General features: G+C 42.1%; 1 protein-coding gene across 1 annotated transcript in view; it reads right to left on the bottom strand.

Moving 5' to 3' along the window:
- GDI2 (GDP dissociation inhibitor 2) overlaps positions 1-16,562 on the bottom strand; it is a 30,736-nt gene extending 14,174 nt beyond the window's left edge. Inside the window, exons 1-4 of the mRNA XM_045812954.2 lie at positions 16,267-16,562; positions 7,312-7,419; positions 5,405-5,504; positions 3,054-3,188 (exon numbers count right to left, since the gene is read on the bottom strand). Coding sequence (XP_045668910.1) covers positions 3,054-3,188; positions 5,405-5,504; positions 7,312-7,419; positions 16,267-16,311 — 388 coding nt within the window. The 5' untranslated portion in view covers positions 16,312-16,562. The remainder of the gene's footprint in view (positions 1-3,053; positions 3,189-5,404; positions 5,505-7,311; positions 7,420-16,266) is intronic.
- Positions 16,563-21,935: the final 5,373 nt, after the last annotated feature.

Here is a 21,935-nt window from a genome sequence, read left to right as displayed (position 1 = left end):
ATATAACATCGTGTGCCAACCATACTTCAATTAAAACAAGAAATTTGACCACAGAATTTTTAAAAAAAGTGAGAGTGGAAATCAGTGTCCAAAGAACTGTCCTGAAGTACAGTGCCGGTGGGCCTGACCTAATTCCGGCTGCTTCAGGCCGCCACGGCCTGGGGGGTCACTCACTCTGTCATGGGAAAGGTGACTCGGCATCAACAGAGGACTCACAGCAGTGAAGAGTGAGAACAAATACACGAGCTGGAGGTTTAAATTCAGACAGAAGATTTTGCTGGACACATGTCAAAGCCATTCATGAAAACTTCTCGGAACATTTCTGAACAGATCTACATTCAACATGACTTTAGAGGTCAAAGATACTTCTCACTGATTTGATTAAAATAACGCTTGGCCAATCAGCAACTACTTCCTGGAACCTTGAGGCGTCACGTGAACCGCCACGAGAACCAACCGTGAGTGCGGCTCCTGAACACGCCAGTGTGCGCTCAGGCCACACGGACAGAAATGCACTGTCCTGGCCAAGCACTAGTCTCACTGACCCCGCGTGAGCTGACAATACGGAGTTCTCGGTCTGCTGGCTCCCACCTTACTAAACTTGGATAATCCCGACAAATCAGAACTCCCGGAGAAAAGCAGCAAAAAGTGGCGTATGATGTGAGAAATAACTCTGCGATGGAAACCAGAAAGGTTCAGTATTAAAAAACAAAACAAAACAAAAACAAAAAAAAAAAATGGAAAAACTAGAAAGCAGAGGATAGTTGTTAAAATATTGGCTTTTAAAAATCTGTAATTTTAAACTATATATTAAGAGGTTACCAGTATGGGGTTTTAGAGTCAAACAAATCTGGCCTCAAACCAGTTCTATCAGTCATGAGCTTTGCTACTTTGGGCTTTTCTTTAACACTTGTATACCTCAGTTTTCCCATCTGTAAACTAAAGATACTAGTACCCACATCTCAGGGTGACAGCAAAGGGTAAAGAATACCCATGAAGTCCTTAGTACACACACGTCTGTACGTGATGTCCAAAACACGTTAGCTATTCTTAAAATTATACAATAATTATTCTTGGTCATCCTCCTGAGCTTCTCCACTTCTCCACCTATCCTTATCCCGTTCATTCTACCAAGGATTTTCCTGCCTGCCGTTCTGACTTCAAGATCCTACTCATTAACAGAAAAACAGTTGCTGAGAAAGTAGGGATCTGGCAAAAAATTCACACAACTGTACACTAAAAACAGGTAAACTCTACTGTATATAAATTAAACCTCAATAAGCCTAATCATAAAAACAGATACATAAACATACTTGCTTTATTTTTGGAAAAAGAGACATTAAGAAGGATCAACCAGAAACGAAAACAATCAAGTGGAAGGACTAGAAGACAACAGAATAAGGACAAGACTCTAAATTCTTGTCGTATAACGTTGATTTTCGAGTCATGTAAATGTTTTACATATTTAAAAAATTAAACCAGAAAAAGGAAAAATACAACTGCTACAAGGTAAGTCCTTCAATATTTGTTTAACGGAGGAGAGTGAAGCTGTTAACACAGGTAAGAGCTCAAAGAGAGAATAAAAGCTCAGAACACAAACTTTGTTGCAAGATTCTCTCCAAACTGTTGAACTCTTATTTCTATGAAAATACTTCATTTGAATAAAACTTACATTGTCATTTAAACTAATTTCTAACCCATGATTATACCACTAACTCCCTCAATTTAAGTAGGAGCCATTTCTTTCCCTCTCCCGCTGTCAATCCTAATTTAGCCACAAATCTCCGGGCTGATTTTTCACTTTCTGGCTAGAGTGCCTTTCAACATCTTCTCCCCTGATAGCAAGAAGGAAATAAATGGAGTTAGAGAAGCTGCCAAAGTAATTCAAATTAGGTTTTTAGGTGAGAGAACTTTCCCCACACTCAGGCCAAAATAATCCCTGAGAATTTACTGGCACTTCTCTTCTCTCTATCCAAACGGCTCCCCGCCCTAAACTCCTCGAGCACTTACTATAGTAACTCATCCACCCATTAGCCATCCAAATTCATCCTTTCCCAAACTGCTCTGCGCAACAACTCCAACACCTTCAAGGACAGAAGGTCTTTTTTAGGGATGTTTGCTATTGAAAAGAGGTAGGAATAGAAAATGTTGGGGCGCCTGGGTGGCTCAGGCGTTAAGCGTCTGCCTTCGGCTCAGGGCGTGATCCCGGCGTTCGGGGATCGAGCCCCCCATCAGACTCCTCCACTGGGAGCCTGCTTCTTCCTCTCCCACTCCCCCTGCTTGTGTTCCCTCTCTCGCTGGCTGTCTCTCTCTGTCAAATAAATAAATAAAATCTTAAAAAAAAAAAGAAAAGAAAATGTTAACCAGGAATCTTTGGTTGAGCCAAGAGAGGAAATAATTTTGGGCACAGAATACAATCACTCCATACTCACCGGAAATTCCTAAAAACAGAGATTTCAGAGAATGACAACAGCATCAATTAGAGGATGTTTCGCCAGAACAAAGTTCTCTTTGGCAGGTTGGACAATGAGGCGTAAGCGGTCAGCTCAGTACACAGGCGCTGGAGTAATACTACCAGAGTTTCTACTCTAATCTCGCCACTTACCTACATGACTTCAGGCCTGAGTTCCCTCATCTATAAAATGGAAACCCTACCCATACAGGTGATTCAAAAGTCAAATAAGAAAATGAATGTGAAGCATTTCACACAGAGCCTAGCACACAGGAAACACCCAAAAAAACAGCTCTTATGAATTATTATTAGTATGAAAGAGCACTAGCTGACCCACCCCAGCACCAAGTTCCATGAGACAGAGATAAGTCACTTAAACCCTCTCTGAGCTTCAGAGGTGGGGGTTTTTGAACATTCTCTTCAATGACGTCCTCTCAACTGCCCAGAACGGTGTCAGGCAAGGAACAGACATTCAATAAATATTATTGACTGGATGAGTGGACAGATGGCTGTCAGAACGAGGGACATTAAATGTGATTTCTAAGATTCCTTTCCATTATAAAATCTCAATGTTCTGAGAAAATAAAATAAAATTACTTACTAGATGCCAGGGCTTCTGCTTCAGTGGAAGGAACCTTGTAGATTTTTCCTCCCTTATAGACAAAGCTCCCTTCAGTCACTTTGAAATCCAGATAGCGAGTAACCTCTGTATAAAGCAGCATCTTAACCAGCTGACCTAAAAAAGTCCCACAGTTCAAACTGTAACTTAAGCCTTACTACCTTCAAAAACCAGCAGAAATAAAAGTACATTTATTGTGGCTTATACTAATGGCTATCCTAGTTTTTTCTAACATTGTCCAACAACCCCTACCAAAAAAGGTCTCGAATGCCATGTTCTAAATGGGACAAACAGAATGCACACCTATTGCTCAGCATAGTATTTTTTTAATGTTACAACTTCAAGATTAATAACTTTATCAACTTGCTTTTGTAAAACCTGTATTAATAATTATTACAGGTGTGAAGTTTAGAGTTATAGTACTATTGCAAATGGGTTTGAGTTTCCTTTAAGTTCCTATTATAAAGAGAGGCAACTAACAGGAAAAAATTTTCACCAATTTGTGCTATTCAGTTTATATTATTCAATCTGTACTAATTAAAATGAATATTAATTTCAGGGGCGCCTGGGTGGCTCAGTCAATTGAGCATCCGACTCTTAATTTCAGCTCAGATCATGATTTCAGAGTCGAGTTCAAGCCCTGCCCCAGGCCCCAGGCTGAGCATCGAGCCTGCTTCGGATTCTCTCTTTCCCTCTCCCCCTCTAAAATAAATAAATAAATCTTTAAAAAAATAAACAAAAAATAAAATGAACATTAATTTCAGATAAAGAATAAAACCAGGCATACAATTAAAAATATTACCTGTCTATAAACCAAAGAAATCTGGTATGCTAAAAATAGCGAACTTTTCGAGAAACAAAATTATTTTAAAGCTCATGTGAAAGGAAACACTAGGACAATCAAAATAAAAAATATATTTTTAAAAATTTTATTTGAGAGTGAGAGAGTGCATGCACAAGCGAGTGGGGCAGAGCAGAGAGGACAAGCAGACTCCCCGCTAAGCTCATGGGACTGGGTCCCAGGACCCTGAGATCATGACCTGAGCTGCAGTCAGACATTTAATCGACTGAGCCACCCAGGCACCACTTAAAAATTTTTTTTGAAAAAAAATAAAGTAATGAAGAGAGCTTTATGCAGCCAGGCGTTAAAGTAAATTGTACAGGTATACCGATTAATCCACAAATTAGGGGGGAAAAGACCCATGTCTAAGAACTTAATATATTATAAAAGTTCAATCAAAGTGGAAAAGATAAATGGTGTTGAGGGACAACTGATTAACCACTTTGAAAAAATAAATCTCAATCTCTACTTCTCAAACAGGTTAACAGAGGGAGCACCTAGCTGGCTCAGCTGAAAGAGCTGTGACTCTCAATCTCAGGGTCCTGAGTTTGAGCCCCATGTTGGGTGCAAACATTACTTAAAAAACAACAACACAAAAAAACCAGAAAAATCTAAAGTAAAGTTATCAAACAGGATAAGAAATTAACTTACAAAGTAAAATAGGTGAATTTATTTTTACAACGAAAAAATTAAACTATAAAACCATTAATAGCAAATATTTAATATTTTTATAACCTTGAGGTAAAGAGAAAAATTTTAAGCATACCCTTCCAAATCAAAAATAATAAAAAGAAGAAAAAAAATCAATCTGTATAGCTACATGAAAAGTAAAAGCTCATGTGCGAAAGAAAAATACAACGCGGCTATATAGAAAGCCAATCACAGACTGGAAAAAATACCTTCGATTACGTTAGGATTATTTATTCCATGGTCTTTATAAAGAGCTCCTTCACATCGACAAGGAAAAATTGAAAAACCTCAAAAGAAAAATGTATAAAGCCTAAGGCCGACCAATATGAAAGGCAATAAACATCTAGAAACCATTTCACTGTCTAACAAATACTTTTAAAAAAATCCATGGGGGCGCCTGGCTGGCTCCATGGGTACAGCATACGACTCTTGATCTTGGGGTCATGAGTTCAAGCCCCATGTTGAGCGTGGAGTCAACTTAAATAAATAATCAATCCATTATCTTGCCTTTAGGTATGACAGAGTGACAAAAATTGAAATGAAGGGGCGCTATAGACACTTCGGTTTTCATATACACTGCGCCATGTCCTAACTTTGTGTCTCCAAAACCAATCAGGAAGGAGTCACCCCCTCCTCCACTCTTATAAACTCCAGACACCTCTAATGGCCCACAGTCTACTCACCAAACTGCTGCCATCGACAAAGTCTACTTTCACATGCGAGGATTAATACGCTCTGTCAAGAGCTAGAGTCTACTTTTAAATCGGAGTCATGTACCGCCATAAATGTCAGAATGCTTTACCATTGGCCATGAGGAATTTAGGGATTAAGTCCACGTTCCAGTCTCTTCCTCTCCCCATCGATGCTGGTGGTGCTCCTGGTATTTTAAATCTTTTGTATAACTAAAACCAAAACAAAAATTACCCATAATGTAACAAAATTTGCTCTTCATTATGCTATGCAACTATTCTTCCACAACCTGGTTTTGGTATAATAACCGACCACCAACAGTGACGTAAGGTGTAACAACAGCATTTCACTTTTCATCAGATAAAACTTTTAGAGAAATTCCAATACAACTCTAAGTTAAATATACTACTAAACTAATGAATTCTAAAATAAGTATTACAGAGGTATTTTTTTACTAACAGAACAGCACAAATACAAAACAATTTGTCAATGACACACTAGCTATGCAGACACATCATTGTAGAAATCATTTAAACTCATTCTCTCCTGAATAAAAAGCTAAAAAAAGGTTTAATTTTGCTTCTGTAGTTATGTAAGGAGTCAAAAATAAATTCTGGATTCTTCAAATTTAAAAAGTTAGTTCCAGCTAATTTATAACTTATGTGAGTTGAGTAGGAGCTCTAGATAAAAAGAAGCTTATGGTCTAAAATTTGGGAATATTCATTTTGTTGCTAATGTGGAAGTGAATAAGCAAAGGTGGTGTATTTACTAAAAAAAAATATCCCCAAGTCCTTGAGTATATTCAAGGGGGTGGGGGCGGGGGAGACAGCTTGCTCATCTTACTGAAGATTAACGAATGTATTCAGGGTAGAAGGAATGATGCCAACATATTGCTCTACAGATTACTAACAATGAAGAGATCTGGTGGTCATCGCCTTAACTCAGGTGAAAGTGGGCATCAGAAGAGTGCGGGAGTCTAGACATTCTATGCTCCTGATGTGATATACAACTAAGCTAGTGTGGACTTTTCAAAAGGAAAAAAAAGTGGGGAGATTTCTGTAGATTAAGAGAATAAAGAGAAACAAGACCAAAGGCAATGTTTAAAGTAGTTAAAAAAAGAAAACACTGCCACCACACGCAATGTAAGACATTCTTGGCGTCACTGGGAAATTTGACTGTCATCTGGGTATTACTGCTAATTTCCTTAAATGTGATAACGAACGATATTATGATCATGTAGGAGAATGTTATTCTTAGCCAGTAAATGCTGAAATATTTAGGTCAAATAACATGATGTCTATTACTTTCAAGGATGCACACCAGTAACAAAAAAAGACATAAAGCAAATATTGCAAAATGTTAATGGCTAAATCCAGATGGAAGGTTGATCCACTGGTATTATTCTTTCAACTTTTCTGTAGGCCTGCACAGAGAAAACAATTTTGATAAGAATATGAAGTCTACTTCATCAGTCATGACTGACAGTAACTGATGACACATGGTACGGCTCGTCTCCACGCGTGTGGATGCTCAACAGACCTCCCGGAGGAACGTTCGGCTAAACACACTTTGGAAATGCCTCATGTGCCCACAGTCTAAAAAGGTAGGAGGCAGGGGAGTAGAGCAAAAAGAACCGAAGCTCTGGAGTCTGACGATCCAGGCTCACAATCCTCTGATTTTAGTAACACAGACTACTTTGTCATCGGAAAGAGGGGGATAAAAATCTCTCCTTGAGTAACTGGAGGAATACATAAAGCCAGGCGGAGAGCACGGCCCTGTGCGCGGCATGTATCAGACCCCGCACGAGAACTTGCACTTCAAGACGTAACAGCGAACTGCTCCAGATGGCAGTAAGGTCGCAACTTAACAAGCCCTAAAACTAACAGTCTCCGGAAAAATAGGATGCTACAGATAATCTAGTTAATAAAACAAAATTAAACCTCTTATAAAGAGTAAAGTTGAGATTCACAAGTAAAAGTTTAAAGAATGAAAGGCATACTAATGTATTCTAATACTTACATCTTCCAGAGGTGTTATAGACGCACTTTCTCCTCCATAGTACGGGTTTCTATCCATGTGAAGAACTTTCTTCCCATTCACTGACATTATACCTGACAGGATACATTCCTACAGGGAAAGCACAAGTATCTTCAAAAGAAGTGAAGTGTCACCACATGTTTCAGATACTTTTTCCCCCAGATACTTTTTTTCTAAAGCCCCTCATCAGGCACACCTGGATGGCTCAGTCAGTTGAGCATATGACTCTTGGTTTTGGCTCGAGTTGCGATCTCAGGGTCCAGGGGTCAAGCCCTGCATCAGGCTCCGCACTCAGCTAGGAGTCTTCTCTCCCCACCCCCATGCCTTCCCCACCCCCCGGGCTTGTGCATGCGTGTGCGTGCCCTCTCAAATAAATAAATCTTTAAAAAATAAAATAAAAGCCCTGAAATTAAACACCCTTAGAGCACCCAATACTTAACGTATGTACAACATATGACATAACTTAAGGACAACATAACATAACCCTAAAGCGACTAGGGTTCAAAGTGTGGTCTGTGGAACCCCATGGGCCTCAAGGTTAAGACTATTTTTTCACTGTTGACATTAGCACCGACGGTGCAAGACCAATGGTAGAGAAAAATTAGGGCAGTTGCTGCACACTGCGCTAGTCATTATACTCTCCACCACCAGGGGCTCGCAGTTTAAAAACAAAAACCAAAACAAAACAAGGCTAGTTTCACTCAAAAAGGTCCCTGATGAAGCATTAAAAATTACCTCTGTTAAATGTACACCCTTGAATGCCCACCTTTTTAATGCTCTGGGTAACAAAATGGGAAGTCCACATAAAGTAACGCTGGCTCAAGGAAAACCTTTTGTACAACTGATCTGTAAGCTGAACTAGCTACTTTTTCTCATGGATCATCATTTTATTTGAAAGAACAACAGACCAATTTATTCAGACTTAGGTATTTGGCAGATGTGGCTGCAGATTTCACACTATAATTAATCATTAAAAAAAAACCCTGCCATTTACATTTTGGTATAAATCAAAGAATATCCACAACAATGTGAAAGGCTATTAAAATGCTCCTCCCTCTTCCGACTACACATCAGCATGAGGCTTGATTTTCTTGGTACACTTCAGCTGGGGCAGCATCTCACAGTCTGAACACCACGGCAGATGAGAACCCAGCTGTCGTTAGAGAGCCAGAAAAGGTAAAACATGGGCACCTGGGTGGTGCAGTCAGCTGAGTGACACACTCTTGGTTTTGGCTCGCATTGCGATCTCAAGGTTGTGAGATCGAGCCCCGCGGCAGGGTCCGTGCTCAGCAAGGACTCTGCTTAAGACTTTCTCTCCCTCTCTCTGCCCACCCCCACTTGCACATGCCCACTCTCTAAAATAAAATCTTTAAAAATAAATAAATGGTTTAAAAGATGTAAAACAATGAAACTCTTCTCACAATTTTGTTTTGGAAGATATAGTTACACTTCATAAAACTTATATTAACATGTAATGGGTTTATCATTAAGTGAATTAATAATTTTTAAAAATTCTCAGTGTTGATTTCTAATGATAAATATTGATAGACATAACCCTTATAAATAAAACTCTTCAGGGTCCTTAATTTTTAAGAGTATAAATAGATCCCAAAACCAAAGAGTTTGAGAACTACAGCTCTAAAGGAAGCATCCAAGATAACCATAAATAAATTGGCAATAGAGGATTATAAATGTCCAGTCTCAAGAAAAGGTAAATAAAGCATGAATATACTAAGATATACCCTATCAAGACAGAGGGGGGAAAATCAAGAAAGAATATGATTAATGAATTAATGAGAAGAAACAGAGATGGGATACACATTCACTGAAAACTCTTTACACCCGTGTTTTGGTGACCAAGGCTTTATTTTTTTAAAAGAAAAGGGGAATTCCATGTATCCTCATTAATCCTTAGGGCTTTTCAAATTTACTCCAAAGACCCTAGGTAGCAGGGAACAATCTCATTCCCCTAGAAGTCTGACTTTGATATTTTTATTTTAAAAATTCATTAATTTTACTCCATAATGTATCTATTGATTTTAGTATTTTTAAAGGTTTTTAATTACTATCAGGTTCAAATTTTGCTCTAGAAAGATGCGTCTTATCTTATTTAGATCAAGACACAAAATACTATGAGTGCTTCAGAAGGCCACTTCATGCCCTATTCCAGTTCTAACTCCACCCCCACGCCCCATCCCCTCTCATGATTTCTAAGAGTGCAGATTCACTCTGCCTGTTTTTAAACTCTGAATAAATGGAATCATGCAGTATCCTTTTTGTATATACCTTTTATTCAACATTATGTTTACAAGATTCATCCAAATTATGTTTTGCGTGTTCTTGAAATGTACTTATTCTCACTGCTACAGAGCAGGGGTCCCCAAAGCACAGGAGCCAAGTCCAGTCTGCATGTGATTCTCATAAATAAAGATTTACTGGTAAACACCCATTCCCATTCATTTACATACTGTCTACATCTGTTCTCACTGTGCACGGCAGAAGTGTAGTCGTGACAGAGACTGTAACCTATTTCTGACATGGACCTTTACAGAAAGTCTGCCTAACCCTGCAAGCGGAGGACGCATCTCCCGAAGGCTGCTTCCCAACTCAGGACCACCTGAGAACGTGTTTGGAATGTAAATTCTAAGCAGGTTCTCAAACTTCACTTTGCATCCACAACACTTGGAGGTCTTGTTAAAACAGACCCTGGGACTCCCACCCATAGGACTGGGCTGGGGCTGAGAATGCCTCTCTCGCGAGTTCCCAGGTGATGTTAATGAGGCTGGTCCAGGACCAATTCCAGAACCATTACTAAAGCAGCACTGTGCCAACTTTAATAAGCGTAAGAATCAACGGGGGATCATGCTAGGGGTGCGCGGCTGGCTCAGTAGAGCACGGGACTCTAGATCACTGGACCATGTGAGTTCAAGCCCCACGTCGGGCTTAGAGCCCACTTAAAACAAAAAACTGGGGATGTTCAACTGTAGATTTTATGATTCGGTATACTAGGCCTGAGGCCTAACCTCCTGCTGTTCTAGTAAGTTCTCAGGTGTTGCAGAAGCAGTTGATCCAAGGACCATAATTTGGGTAACAAAGCGATAGAGGCTTTAGTTGAATGAATACACCGCACGACTATAAGACCATTTATTTATCCATTCTACCATTAATGGTCATCTGGACAGTTGCCAGTTTTTGACTCTTATAAATAATGCTCTATAAATATTCTCAACATATTTTATTATGCATTTGTTGGATATATATCAAGGAAAGCACAGCTATGTTCAACTTCAGCAGATAACTCCCAAACAGCTCTCCAAAGTGGTTGCACTAATTTACACTTTTGTCACAGCAGTGTATGAAAGTTCCTGTTGTTTCAAATTTTGCCCAACACTTGTTTCTTTTTAATTTTAGCCATTCTATAGTTAGGATGTGGTTTAATTTGCATTTCCTGACAACTAATGAGGTTGAGCACTTTTTTAGTTTTTTTAGTTTACTGATAATTATGGTATCTTCTTTTGATAAGTGCCTATTCAAGTTATTTGCCCTTTTTTAAAAATGGGTTTCTTTTTCTTACTGCTATATAAAAGTTCTTTTTATATTCTGGATAGATAAAAGTGCCTCACTGGTTCTATGCACTGCAAACTTCCACTCTGTGGCTTGCCTTTCTACTGTAAGGATGCCTTGATAAAGAGAACTGAAGGCATTTTACAACTACAAAAATCAACCCTAATCTTTTCAAAAGCAATTTACTTGTCCAAAAAGCAAAACCCAAAGAAGCAATAACATACATGGTTCAACATATTACATGAAAGTAAAATAAAATTTACTTTCACAAAAACAGGTTATGACAGAAACAGAGGAAGAGAAACAGTCCTATTTCCAGCCAACACAGGCAGACTCCAGAGCTCAACTTTTGGAAGCAAAATCACAGCAAGCAACTCAGAGTGTTGCATATCTTCTATATATAACTTTCCACACTCCCCTGCAAATAAGCATGATCCACTCACTGGACCATGGCTCTAAAGCAAGCACTACAGGTGGGAGGCCTAAAATAAAGGGCTCAATAATTTAAAGATTCACTGAAGTCCAAAGAGCTAATAACAACTACCTTTAGAAGCATTACTTAGAACAAATACGACAAAAGCTAGTTAAATCTGCAGGTTCATGGATTCTCCTAAGCCCCTCTATAAAAGATTGCTTTTACATCGCCAAAAGGATGAAATACATAGTAGCATTAAGTGTAATACTTTACATTTTGCTTTAAAGCATGGGATGAACTAATGCACTGATAAAATTTGTCAATCATATCTGGGCAAAGGGTATATATTAATGATCCCCAAATTTTAATATCTTACAAAATTAACTCAAAATTAAAACCCAATACTACTACCTAGCTGATGAATATAGAATAACAAGCAAAGCACACTAGAGCCAGAGAAAATACTCTACATGAATTTCCTTTTTTTGCACTAGAAAACTTGGTCCACCCATCATATATATCAACAATACTGATAACTTTTACCAGAAAAATCTATGTTTTAGTGACTATTAACCAACATGTTAGTTTTACATCTAACGGATGAGAGTACTCCACATTTAATTCAAATTCACCCGCGAAGGACCTGAGCAGGATAAGAATACAAACTTGCATCCAGAATAACTGGAAATATAAAACCACCTTCAGAATCTAAGTTCTTTAGGATAATGGCATCTGCCACTCACCTGGCATTTCATGTTCTACATAAAAAGAGGTATCCAGATCAAATGTTTAAAGGTCAGCTGCAGCCAAGTCCTAGTACCTGTTGCTGTGTGGGGGTGAGGGAAGGGCCCTATCAGTGGTATGAAGTTCACTTCCCTTCAGCACCCCACACATATCACCGGAGTTGCAATAATCAGAATAACTTATTTGGACAGCACCTAAATACATTAGGGGGGAAATACCTCTAATGTCCTGAAGAGGCCTGCATGGTGTTCCTATTTATGAACCGTGATCGACCTAAACAGCTTCCTAGGTCAGTGGTACTAAAGAGTATCCTGGTGTCTTGGAAAAATTAATGCCCAAACCGTTCCTGCTCTAGAGAGTAAGCTTCCAAGAGAATACAGTCACAGTACATTAATATTCTGACAGATCTTCCAAGAGACCAAACTAAGTACCCACTAGAACCCTAAGTCCTACTGAATTTTAAAGTTGTTACAAGGAAAAACAAAACATAAACGACAACAATAAAAAACCCAAACAGAAAATAAATGCACACAAAAATGTGATAAGGAAAACAAGGTAACTAAAAACTAATACTAAAGAAAAGTGACTTTTGAAAGCTACTTACCTAGAATTATGGGGAAAATGCATTAACTAGAACATTTTTAAATCAGTTAATCTCAATATTATATGTCAGCAACAACATAGTAAAAATAATTGTTTTCAGCAGAATGTTCCTTTAAATATCTGCCTCTTGAATGCATCCCATTAAATGCTGTCAAAAGATCATTTTTCTTGAAACTGGCTCTAATTATATCTTTCCTGCTCAAAATCCTCTCCCACTGCCTAAAAGATAAAGTTCAAATTTTTCTTAGTCTAATACATTCAACATTCTTAGTGATAGGCCCTCTCTCCAGCCCAATTTCCCAATACGCCTCTTCATACCTTCTGTTTCAGGCAAAATAAACTCCCTATTCCTTATATACATCCTGTTCTCGATACCAATCCATCCTGCTCACTCTGCCTAGAAAATCATGCCTCCTGCTCCAAGCTTACCAATATTTTTTAAAGCCAGCTTACATACCTCCTTCTTTATGAAGGTCTTCCTGCTTCCCCTGTCTGAATTCCCACACTTGAAGCTCTAGTCCAGCACCTAGTACTTCCTCATATTGACTATTCGTCACCCTCCATATGATAAGCCATTTGTTTATACACAGATGTGTTTACCTTTTTATTGCCCATAACTGACCACAACGGTCACAGTTTAAATAAGTGAAACTGGGTAAGCCACTACTCCAGTAAGAGTCTTTAATCAGGTACAAGGGGAAGGAAGGTAAAGGGGATTGCTGATGATCATGGATGTGAGCCAAAACATTTAGTTAGTGGTTTTTCAAACCAAATATCTCACTACTACTTCAAGATGCTAAAATGTGTCTGATTTTACTTCTATCCTATGGGGCCAGTAGGCTTGAAACTGATATGAAATACAGACTGCCTACAAGATATTTATACCTTCCAAAAGTAAGATATTTGTACAGTATTGACCCTATGATCACTACTGCAGTGGATAGAAAGTCCATCTACAAAACTCTAACACAGCAATGGCAAGGATTTTCAAGGAGCAAATCTGAGAGACAATTTAAGATTTTTAAATCAGATATTTTTAAAAAACTCCTTTAAATCACAAAATTTTAATAAAGAAAAAGGGTAAAATTACGTCTGGGATGTAAAATAATTTCTAAACATCTAATACTGAGAATATTGGTCAAATCTCACTAAAGTACACGTTTCTATTCGTAAGTCCTTACCAGAATTATTACGTAGAACAAAACAACACAGATATTTCTGAGAGCCACAGATAGCTGTGGAACTAGTTACCCTTTTATACTGTTTTTAAGAAGATTCAAGAATTTATTGCCAACCCCAAAGTCAATTACAAGCAGCGTATTAGGTGGTCAGATGTTGGCTATTCACACTGAAATAAAAAAAAGGAAAAGTCACCAGCCTAACAGCAAAGTAAGGGAGGAGGGAAAAAATGGAAGAGCAGACTGAACTAACTCCCAAAGCCAGCAGTCTGAGAGTACTTAATAAGGAGCGCCCAAGCTTACCAGGTGTTTCGATGGCTTCATTATGTTATAGCATTAACACAATAATTAATCCTCATGATGTGAAATCTTAGTTATCAAGTAAATTACGTTCCTTAGTTTGTTAAAGAAGTTGTGAAGTCATTTGGAAAGGCTTTTTTCAGAAAGTGGTGGTTCTTTAGAAGGATAATCTTCAATTCCTTAGAAAATTCGATTACACGAAATATTCCATTTCTCCTGGATAATGATTTTGTTCCAAGTTACAGGTTTTATGTTTTATTTATTAAAGTTACTATCAACATTTGTGGATCACCATGACCTTCATTTTATAAGGAACAACTGATACAAAACAGTGCCAATACTAGGCAACAGAGTAACTCTGACACATTTTCTTTAAAAGTAGCAAGTTAATAGCACTAAAAGTACTTGACATACAGCCATCACCTACTATTTCATACCCATAACTGATAGAGTATGCCTGTTTTTAGGTTATTAACTCTCTGGCACTAAATATTTATAAGCCAAAAAATAAGAAAATTAAGTGGTATGTTCACTCCAGTCCATTCTGATTTGAGGTTTCTAACCTTAGTGATCTTATTTAACGTTAAGCAGTATTTGTGTCACTAGAAATGAGGGTACACATTTACCATTACCAAATCATCCCACCATCACTACTCCTATCAATGGTGGTAATAATGTGAATGCTCTGCATGGATAGAATTCTCAAAGAACATCTCAGAAAGCAATCTAAGAAGGCTCATAGGGATTAAAGTTATCACAGCTGTAAAGTGAGGGCAGAAATTGGTCTGATTTCCAGTTAAGTACCTATCACTCATCAAAAAAGTCACAATTAACCCAAAGGAATACTTAAATAAAGTGCATTATATTAACTTGGTTGCTATCCAGTAAGACCGTGCTATCTCTGACACAAAGTGATGCTTCTGTTCCAGGCATGTAGAAACCCGCAGGGCAGATTTCCACTCATTTGTCCATGTCCAACGACCTAATCAAGAGCAAATTTGAAAGACCAGCAACAACCCTAGAAAAAACAGAACTGGCTCTTACAACACGCTGGCAGCAACGGGGCCTGTTCGCCCAAAATCCTCCATGAACTACTAGGCTTGCAATGCCAATTAGACACTTTAAAAATACTAACTGAAGAAAAACAGCCCTGCAGCTGGTAGGCCTGCCTGTTCATTTAGGCATCCCACCGTCTTCCAACTCGCCACCTAAGAAGAAATTCGACCAAATCCCGCACATTAAAAATGACTATTTAGTTTTCTAGGTAAGCGACCTCATCTATTTGGTACTACTTCCTAGCCAGTCACATGTCTGCTTCGGACTAGTCTACAGGAAAGAACCTGGCCTCTAGCAACCCATCACCGTTCCATTTCTTAGGGGAAAACCCCCAGAAGAGACAATGGACGCGGGAACGGACCAAACCAAAGGAGAAGATGGCAAAGGTCAGGAGAGAAAGCATCGGATAGGCACGCTTTGTGAACACTCATTTCCAATTCCACAGACGCTAAGTGGGATGAGAGTGGTTAAAAGGAATGTGTAATGCTTCTCATTTGAAGGGGGGGGCATAAAAAAGCTAATTTTCTCTAAGTTCACTGAACTGCATCAGTTACAAGACACTGATTATCCAATGACTTGTCACAAAATCTTGTGCCTAGCTCTTGTAGGCCGAGACCGACGAGCAGCGGTGGCTGTAGTCGAAGTAGGAAACGCAGCTGCGAGCGCTCCCGCCCTCCCCCACCCCGCCTGGTGCTTTTCCGTTTCCAATCGGGAGAGGCCATCAACCCGGAGAGGAGGCGGAGGGGCACCCACACCCCAAGCGGGCTTTTCTCTCGTTTCCCACCCACTTTTACTTCCCCGTCGCTCTGCATCAGGCCACCCCCCGGACCGGGTTCTCCATCTCCGGGTCTGTCCTTGCACTTCTGGGGCAGACCCGGGGCCCCCTGCGACCGGTCCGCGCGGCCGCCGCGAGCCTCCGCCGCAGGCCCCCCACGCCCCGGGACACGCCCCGGGTCGCGCCCCCCACGACGACGGCACCCCGCGTGCACTGGGACGCAGTCCTCCACGGCGCGGCCCCGCGGGGTGGGCCCGGCCTCCCGCGGCGCGGGCTGCAGGGCGCGGGGGAGGGGGACTCACCGTCAGGCCGGTGCCCAGCACGATCACGTCGTACTCCTCATTCATGGCGGGGGACGGCGACGACCGAGGCCCAGGGAAAGCACAAGGCGCGGGGACTCTAGGGGCCAGCGGCTATACGGCCACCCTGGAGTCACGGGGGAAGCGCTCAAGCCGGTGTCGGGGCCCGACGGAAACGGGGAGCCAGGGCGGGAGCCGAAACGGAGCTGGAGAGGAGGGAGGCTGGCCGCCACCTCAGACGGGAAGAGAAGAGCGGAGCAGGGAGGGGAGGGAAGACGGGGAGGGCAGGGAAAGGCGGGCGGCGACCCGGGCCTCCGCAGCCGGGGCGGGGCTTAGAGACGGCGCTCGGAGAGCCGTCGATCACACCCTTCCCGCTCTCTCATTGGCTGCGTTCCCGTCGCCCGACCAACCTTCGTCCTCTCTCGCTTCTCGCGAGAGAAGGGCGGGCCGTCCCTCTGGCGGTTCCGGTTCCCCGCCCGGCCCGCTGCCACCGTGGTTGGGGGCGGAGGAGGTGGCTGAGCGCGGGCCCCTGAGGGCCTGCTGTGGAGTGGGGGGAGCGCGCCCGTGGCCGGAGAGCGGCGGTCAGCTTCGTTACTCCCACTGTGGTGTGGGAGCCGAAGCACGCCCAGGGCCCCGAGACCTCCCGCCGCCCTTGGACTTTGAGCCCGTGGCGGCCACGTGCGCCGGAGCTTGCGGCGCAGGGATCTGCTGGGGACGCGGGCGGCCGCCTCGGTCCCCGCACTGCGGCCCTCGCACCCGCCGGGTTTCGTCTAGTGGCCTGGTTCCGGCTGTGGCCCGGGCGCTGTGCAGGCCTCGGCCCGGCGTGCAGGCCTCGGCCCGGCGTGCCCGCGCGGCCGCGCCTACTCCTGTCATTGGCAGCTTGCTTTGTGTTTCCTCCCATCCGGCCTCCTTTTTTCTGAATGAAAAAGCCCCCACCGTCTTGAAAGCAGTTCAGAGATCACAGGTTGTATCTTATTTCCCGCCCTGTGTCGTGCTTGCTGCGTTGCCCCATGTGCGGCCCGAGGAAATTCAATGAGAAGAAAAAAAAACTTTTTAAAAAGTAACCGTTGGCACAAATGAAGGGGAAGGCCAGACTGGAGTTGAAGCAGGTCTGTGCCTACTGAGAGCTATAGCTCGGGCCAGCCATAGAAATTGCAGGGGACCACGCAGGAATAGGGTTAGTCCATGAGCGTGGAAGAAACATTCCTCTTGTGCCTTCCGTCTCCTCTAGTCCTGCTCACCCCCAACTTTTTTAGGGTTCCCACTGGAATCTCCAGCTTTGGGTAAAGAGAGGGGTGTAAGGAGAGGCTTGTGTTCTCAACCAAAGAGAGGAGACCCTATAGAAGCAGTCCGAACAGTGATTCCCCTAAAGCCTTGGACAGCTGGTGTTTACAGCCTGTGAGAGGTCTGCATACTCAGACGAAAGAGCTGGTACTTCTTCTAGTGTTACTCTCAAACACAGCAGCAGAACTATTCAAAGTGAATCTTGGTGGCCTTCATATTTAAATCATTCAGATTCCGGAAATAATCTAACAATGTTGTACAATGTTTCTTCACCCCAGAAAGAGTTTAAGAAAGTGTGTTCTATCAGACGATGAACCTTGGGGCGGGGGGCGGCGGGGGAGGGGGGTTGAATTTACATACCTTAATTGGGCTTGTATACATCAGTCATGAATTTCTTTTTTTTTTTTTTTTTAAAGATTTATTTATTTATTTACTTGACAGAGATAGAGACAGCCAGCGAGAGAGGGAACACAAGCAGGGGAAGTGGGAGAGGAAGAAGCAGGCTCACAGCGGAGGAGCCTGACGTGGGGCTCGATCCCAGAATGCCGGGATCACGCGCCCTGAGCCGAAGGCAGACGCTTAACCGCTGTGCCACCCAGGTGCCCCATGAAATGAATTTCTATGAGTAGACAAAAATCAACTGCAAAGTTGACTACTGAACCCGTTATGTACCAGTGGGTATGGCTGATTTTTCTGTTGGCTAAACATGATGCTTTAAGAAAGGTCCTGCTGTTCCTCTCCAAGTATGTGCACACATATTTATATGCACAAACTCATAAACAACAGAAACTTCTCACAGTTCTGTAGGCTGCAAAGTACAAGATCAAGGTGTGTCTGGTGAGGGCCTGCTTCCTGGTTCAAGTTGTCTTTTCACTATGTTCTCACCTATTTGGAGAGGAAAGGGCTCTCTAGGGCTGCTTTGACAGTGTTACCTATATTTTTTAACTGACTTGAAATACCCATTTTTTAAAAGCTAGCAATAATGAGCCTGGCTGGCTCAATCAGTAGACCACGTGACTCTTGATCTAGGGTTCATGAGTTCCAGCCCCACCTTGGGGCATAGAGATTACTTAAAAAAAAATCTTTGGGGCACCTGGCTGGCTCAGTTGGTGGAGCATTCAACTCTTGATCTCAGGGTCCTGCGTTCAATCCTCACATTGGGTGTGAAGCCTACTTAAAAAAAATTGTAAAAAATAAAACATAAAAACTAGCAATAACAATAAAGGCCGGTTTCATGTATTGCCATCAACCTCTGAATGTTGAGGCTTTTAAGCATATCTGCTGAATTATGTTACCATGTTTTAAGTGAAGGCCATTTAATCAATATTCAGATGGAGTTAATGAGAAACTTCAAGGCATCAGATAAAGGATCTGAATTTAAGACTAATGAGGCTCTTCAATCCGATCCCTTACACTGAAGTTTAGTTTTGTTGGCAGTACAAGTCCCGTGGCCCTGTGGAAGGACCAAAAAAACAAAAACCAGCAACTGGTTTAATCGAAAATTCTATGCCTGCTCTAGGATCTTCATCACCTATTCTAGTTGCCAAGGAACTTGGTAGACAACAAATTATGGTGGGAAGTGGCTTGAAAGCCACTAATTGGTTCTGTGTTTAAAGGTCTCAGTTCCCAACAGAGTGAAACCTTAGGTTTGGGGGAAGTGGGTGATTGGTGGAGAGGAGTGGAAAATACCATCCCAATGAAAGATATTTCAAGTCTTTGTACAAAGCAAGAGTCCAGTGTGAGTGTTATTTATACCCAGGTGCTTGGGAATCACTGCTGATCTTTTGCACTGAGCCCCCCACCCGCACCTTACAAAGGGAGAACCTGAGTCTAAAAAAAAATCAGAACGAATCTTAGTCCCGGTCATCTTTCTCTCCCGAACCACTGCGACAGTTTCTCACCCAGTTTCCCCTTCTTTCTGGGCTGACCATTATCTTCCTAAAATGTGAATCAGATCATGTTCATGCTTCTATCTTTTGCATTTAGAATAAAGTGCAAACCCCTTACCATGGGCTAAAAGGTATTGTTGGACCTTTGTATTTCTCTCCAACTTCATCTTGTATGCTTCTCGCTCACTACACTCTAAACACGCTAGTCTTTCAGTTCCTAGAATCTGGTCAAGCTTTTAACCACCCAATGACCTCAGCACCTTGGGGGGGTCCCATAGCTACTAACCCTCACTTCCCCTCCTACACCTCTTTTCACAGCTGGCTCTTTCCACTTCCTTAAGTTTTGACATGAAAACCTTCCCTTGGGGCGCCTGGGTGGCTCAGTCAGTTAAGTGTCTTCCTTTGGCTCAGGTCATGATCCCAGGGTCCTGGGATTGAGCCCCGCTTCAGGCTCCCTGCTTAGCCAGGAACCTGCTTCTTCCTCTCCCTCTGCCCCTGCTGTGTGCTCTCTCTCTTGCTCACTCTGTCTCTCAGATAATAAAATCTTTAAAAAGAAAAAGAAAAGAAAAGAAAACCTTCCCTGACCACCTTATCTAAAGTAGGTTCCCCTCAACTCTTATTCTCTAATGGCCCTCTGCTCATTTCTTTCATTGATTTTTATTGGTAGTTACATTCTTTGCTTGTTTTTTGTCTGCCTGCCAATCAGAATGTAAAGTCCATGAGGGCAGGGATAGTATCTATCTTGTGTAGAATTATGGTTCTAGAACAATGCCGAGTACCTGGCAGATGATGAGTAAATATTTGATGAATGAATAAGAGACCTGGAAGTTGATCCCTAGATCGACAAGGACCACATGTGATGAAATAGGTACCAGTGCTCTTGATACTTTTGAGAAGGGCAGCTTTTCTTATTGCAGAAAATATTAGGATTATTATTTTAGAGGGTCTTAAAGATAGGGATCTATAAAATATAAATCTGTTTAATACCTAGAAAGTTAATGCTGAAGATAAAACATATTAGGATATCTAGAAAAAATGTTAATTAAATCCCCAAAATAAATATTTCCTAGTTTATGATAGATTCATTTACCCACCCCCCACCCACCCACCCAACCCCACAAAGTGCTGGTCTGCTCCCAGTCTCCATCTGATTCAGAGACTGGCTCCACCCTGGGTCCAAACTAGAATTCTAAATATCATCCTTGATTCTGTCTTCTTTCTCTCCTTCCACATCTATTCCTATTTTCCTTTGCTGTGTAACCAACCACCCCAAAACTTAGTGGCTTAACAATGTATCATTATCTCTAATAGTTCTGTGGGCTGATTGGGCTCAGATGTGTGGGAATTGCTTGGATCTACGATGCAGTTGTAGTCAACGGCTGGGCTGGAAGACTGAAGACCAGACTAGACTGGACATCCAACATGGCGCCCTCCCATGGCTGACAGCTGATGCTGGCTCTCAGCTGGGAGCTTAGCTGGGGCTGTCAACAAGAGCAGCTATGCAGGTGTAGCCTCTCCACTGGCCTTGTGCTTCTCAAATTATGGTAGTTATGTTCCAAGAGTGTAAGTTCCAAGAAACAAGAAATGGAAGCTGCTGGTCTCTTAAGGCCTGGGCCCACAGACTGGCACAGCGTCCCTTCTGCCATATTCTACTTGTCAGAGCAGTTACAGAGCACACCCGGACTCAAGAGGAGGAGCCATAAAGCCCACCTACCAATGCAAAGACTTGCCAGTGAATGTGTAGTCATCTTCAGTCTGCCACAACACCCCATTACATTCTGGCCCTGCCACCTCATAAAAATCCTTCCAGTCCCTTCAAAACCTCCAACCTTGCAGCCTCTACACTAGTACAGCCCACCATCAAGTTCTCTCCTAGATGAATGCAAAAACTTTCTTAATTGGCCTTTGGTTTAGGTGTCTCAAACTTGTTCTCTATAGTACAGTCCAAGTGATCTTCATCAAAGTCAAAGGTGGCGGAGCTGACCACATCTTTAGAATCTTTCCTAGGCCTCCACTGCTCTTAGGATCAAGTCCAAACACCTGTGATTTCCTAAGATGAGCGTCAGTGATCTGGCCCTCAATTACCCTCATCCCTCACCACAGCCCTCCTCCACCCCTCGCCATAGTTTCTGATTCGTCGCCACATTAGACGGTGTCCAGCCAGAAGAACACAAGGTGTTTTAAATAGAGGTAATATAACATAGGGAATTGGTTTTAAAACTTGAAAGGGCTGGAGAGGCAAAACAGAGAAGGTTCCCCAGAGGTTAGGAATTGCCTGAAACTCTGGAGCAAGAGGGAAAATGGTGCTATCCAGCCTTCCTGATCCCTGTGTCGTCAGGCTGGCCCAGCGCCATGACTGCCACTGCCAGAGCCGATGCCGTGACTGCAGATACGACCAACAGCAGGGGAACATGGCTTCTCCCGCCTCCTGTCTTCCCCCAGCAACTTCCATTGGCAGAACTCACCAGAAGCCAGTTGGCAGACGCCTCTGGGAAGGGT

This window comes from Ursus americanus, chromosome 31 (assembly GCF_024610735.1).
Source record: "Ursus americanus isolate L20-20 chromosome 31, mUrsAme1.1.p, whole genome shotgun sequence".
Lineage (NCBI taxonomy): Eukaryota > Metazoa > Chordata > Mammalia > Carnivora > Ursidae > Ursus > Ursus americanus.
This window is presented reverse-complemented; position numbering and strand designations above follow the sequence as displayed.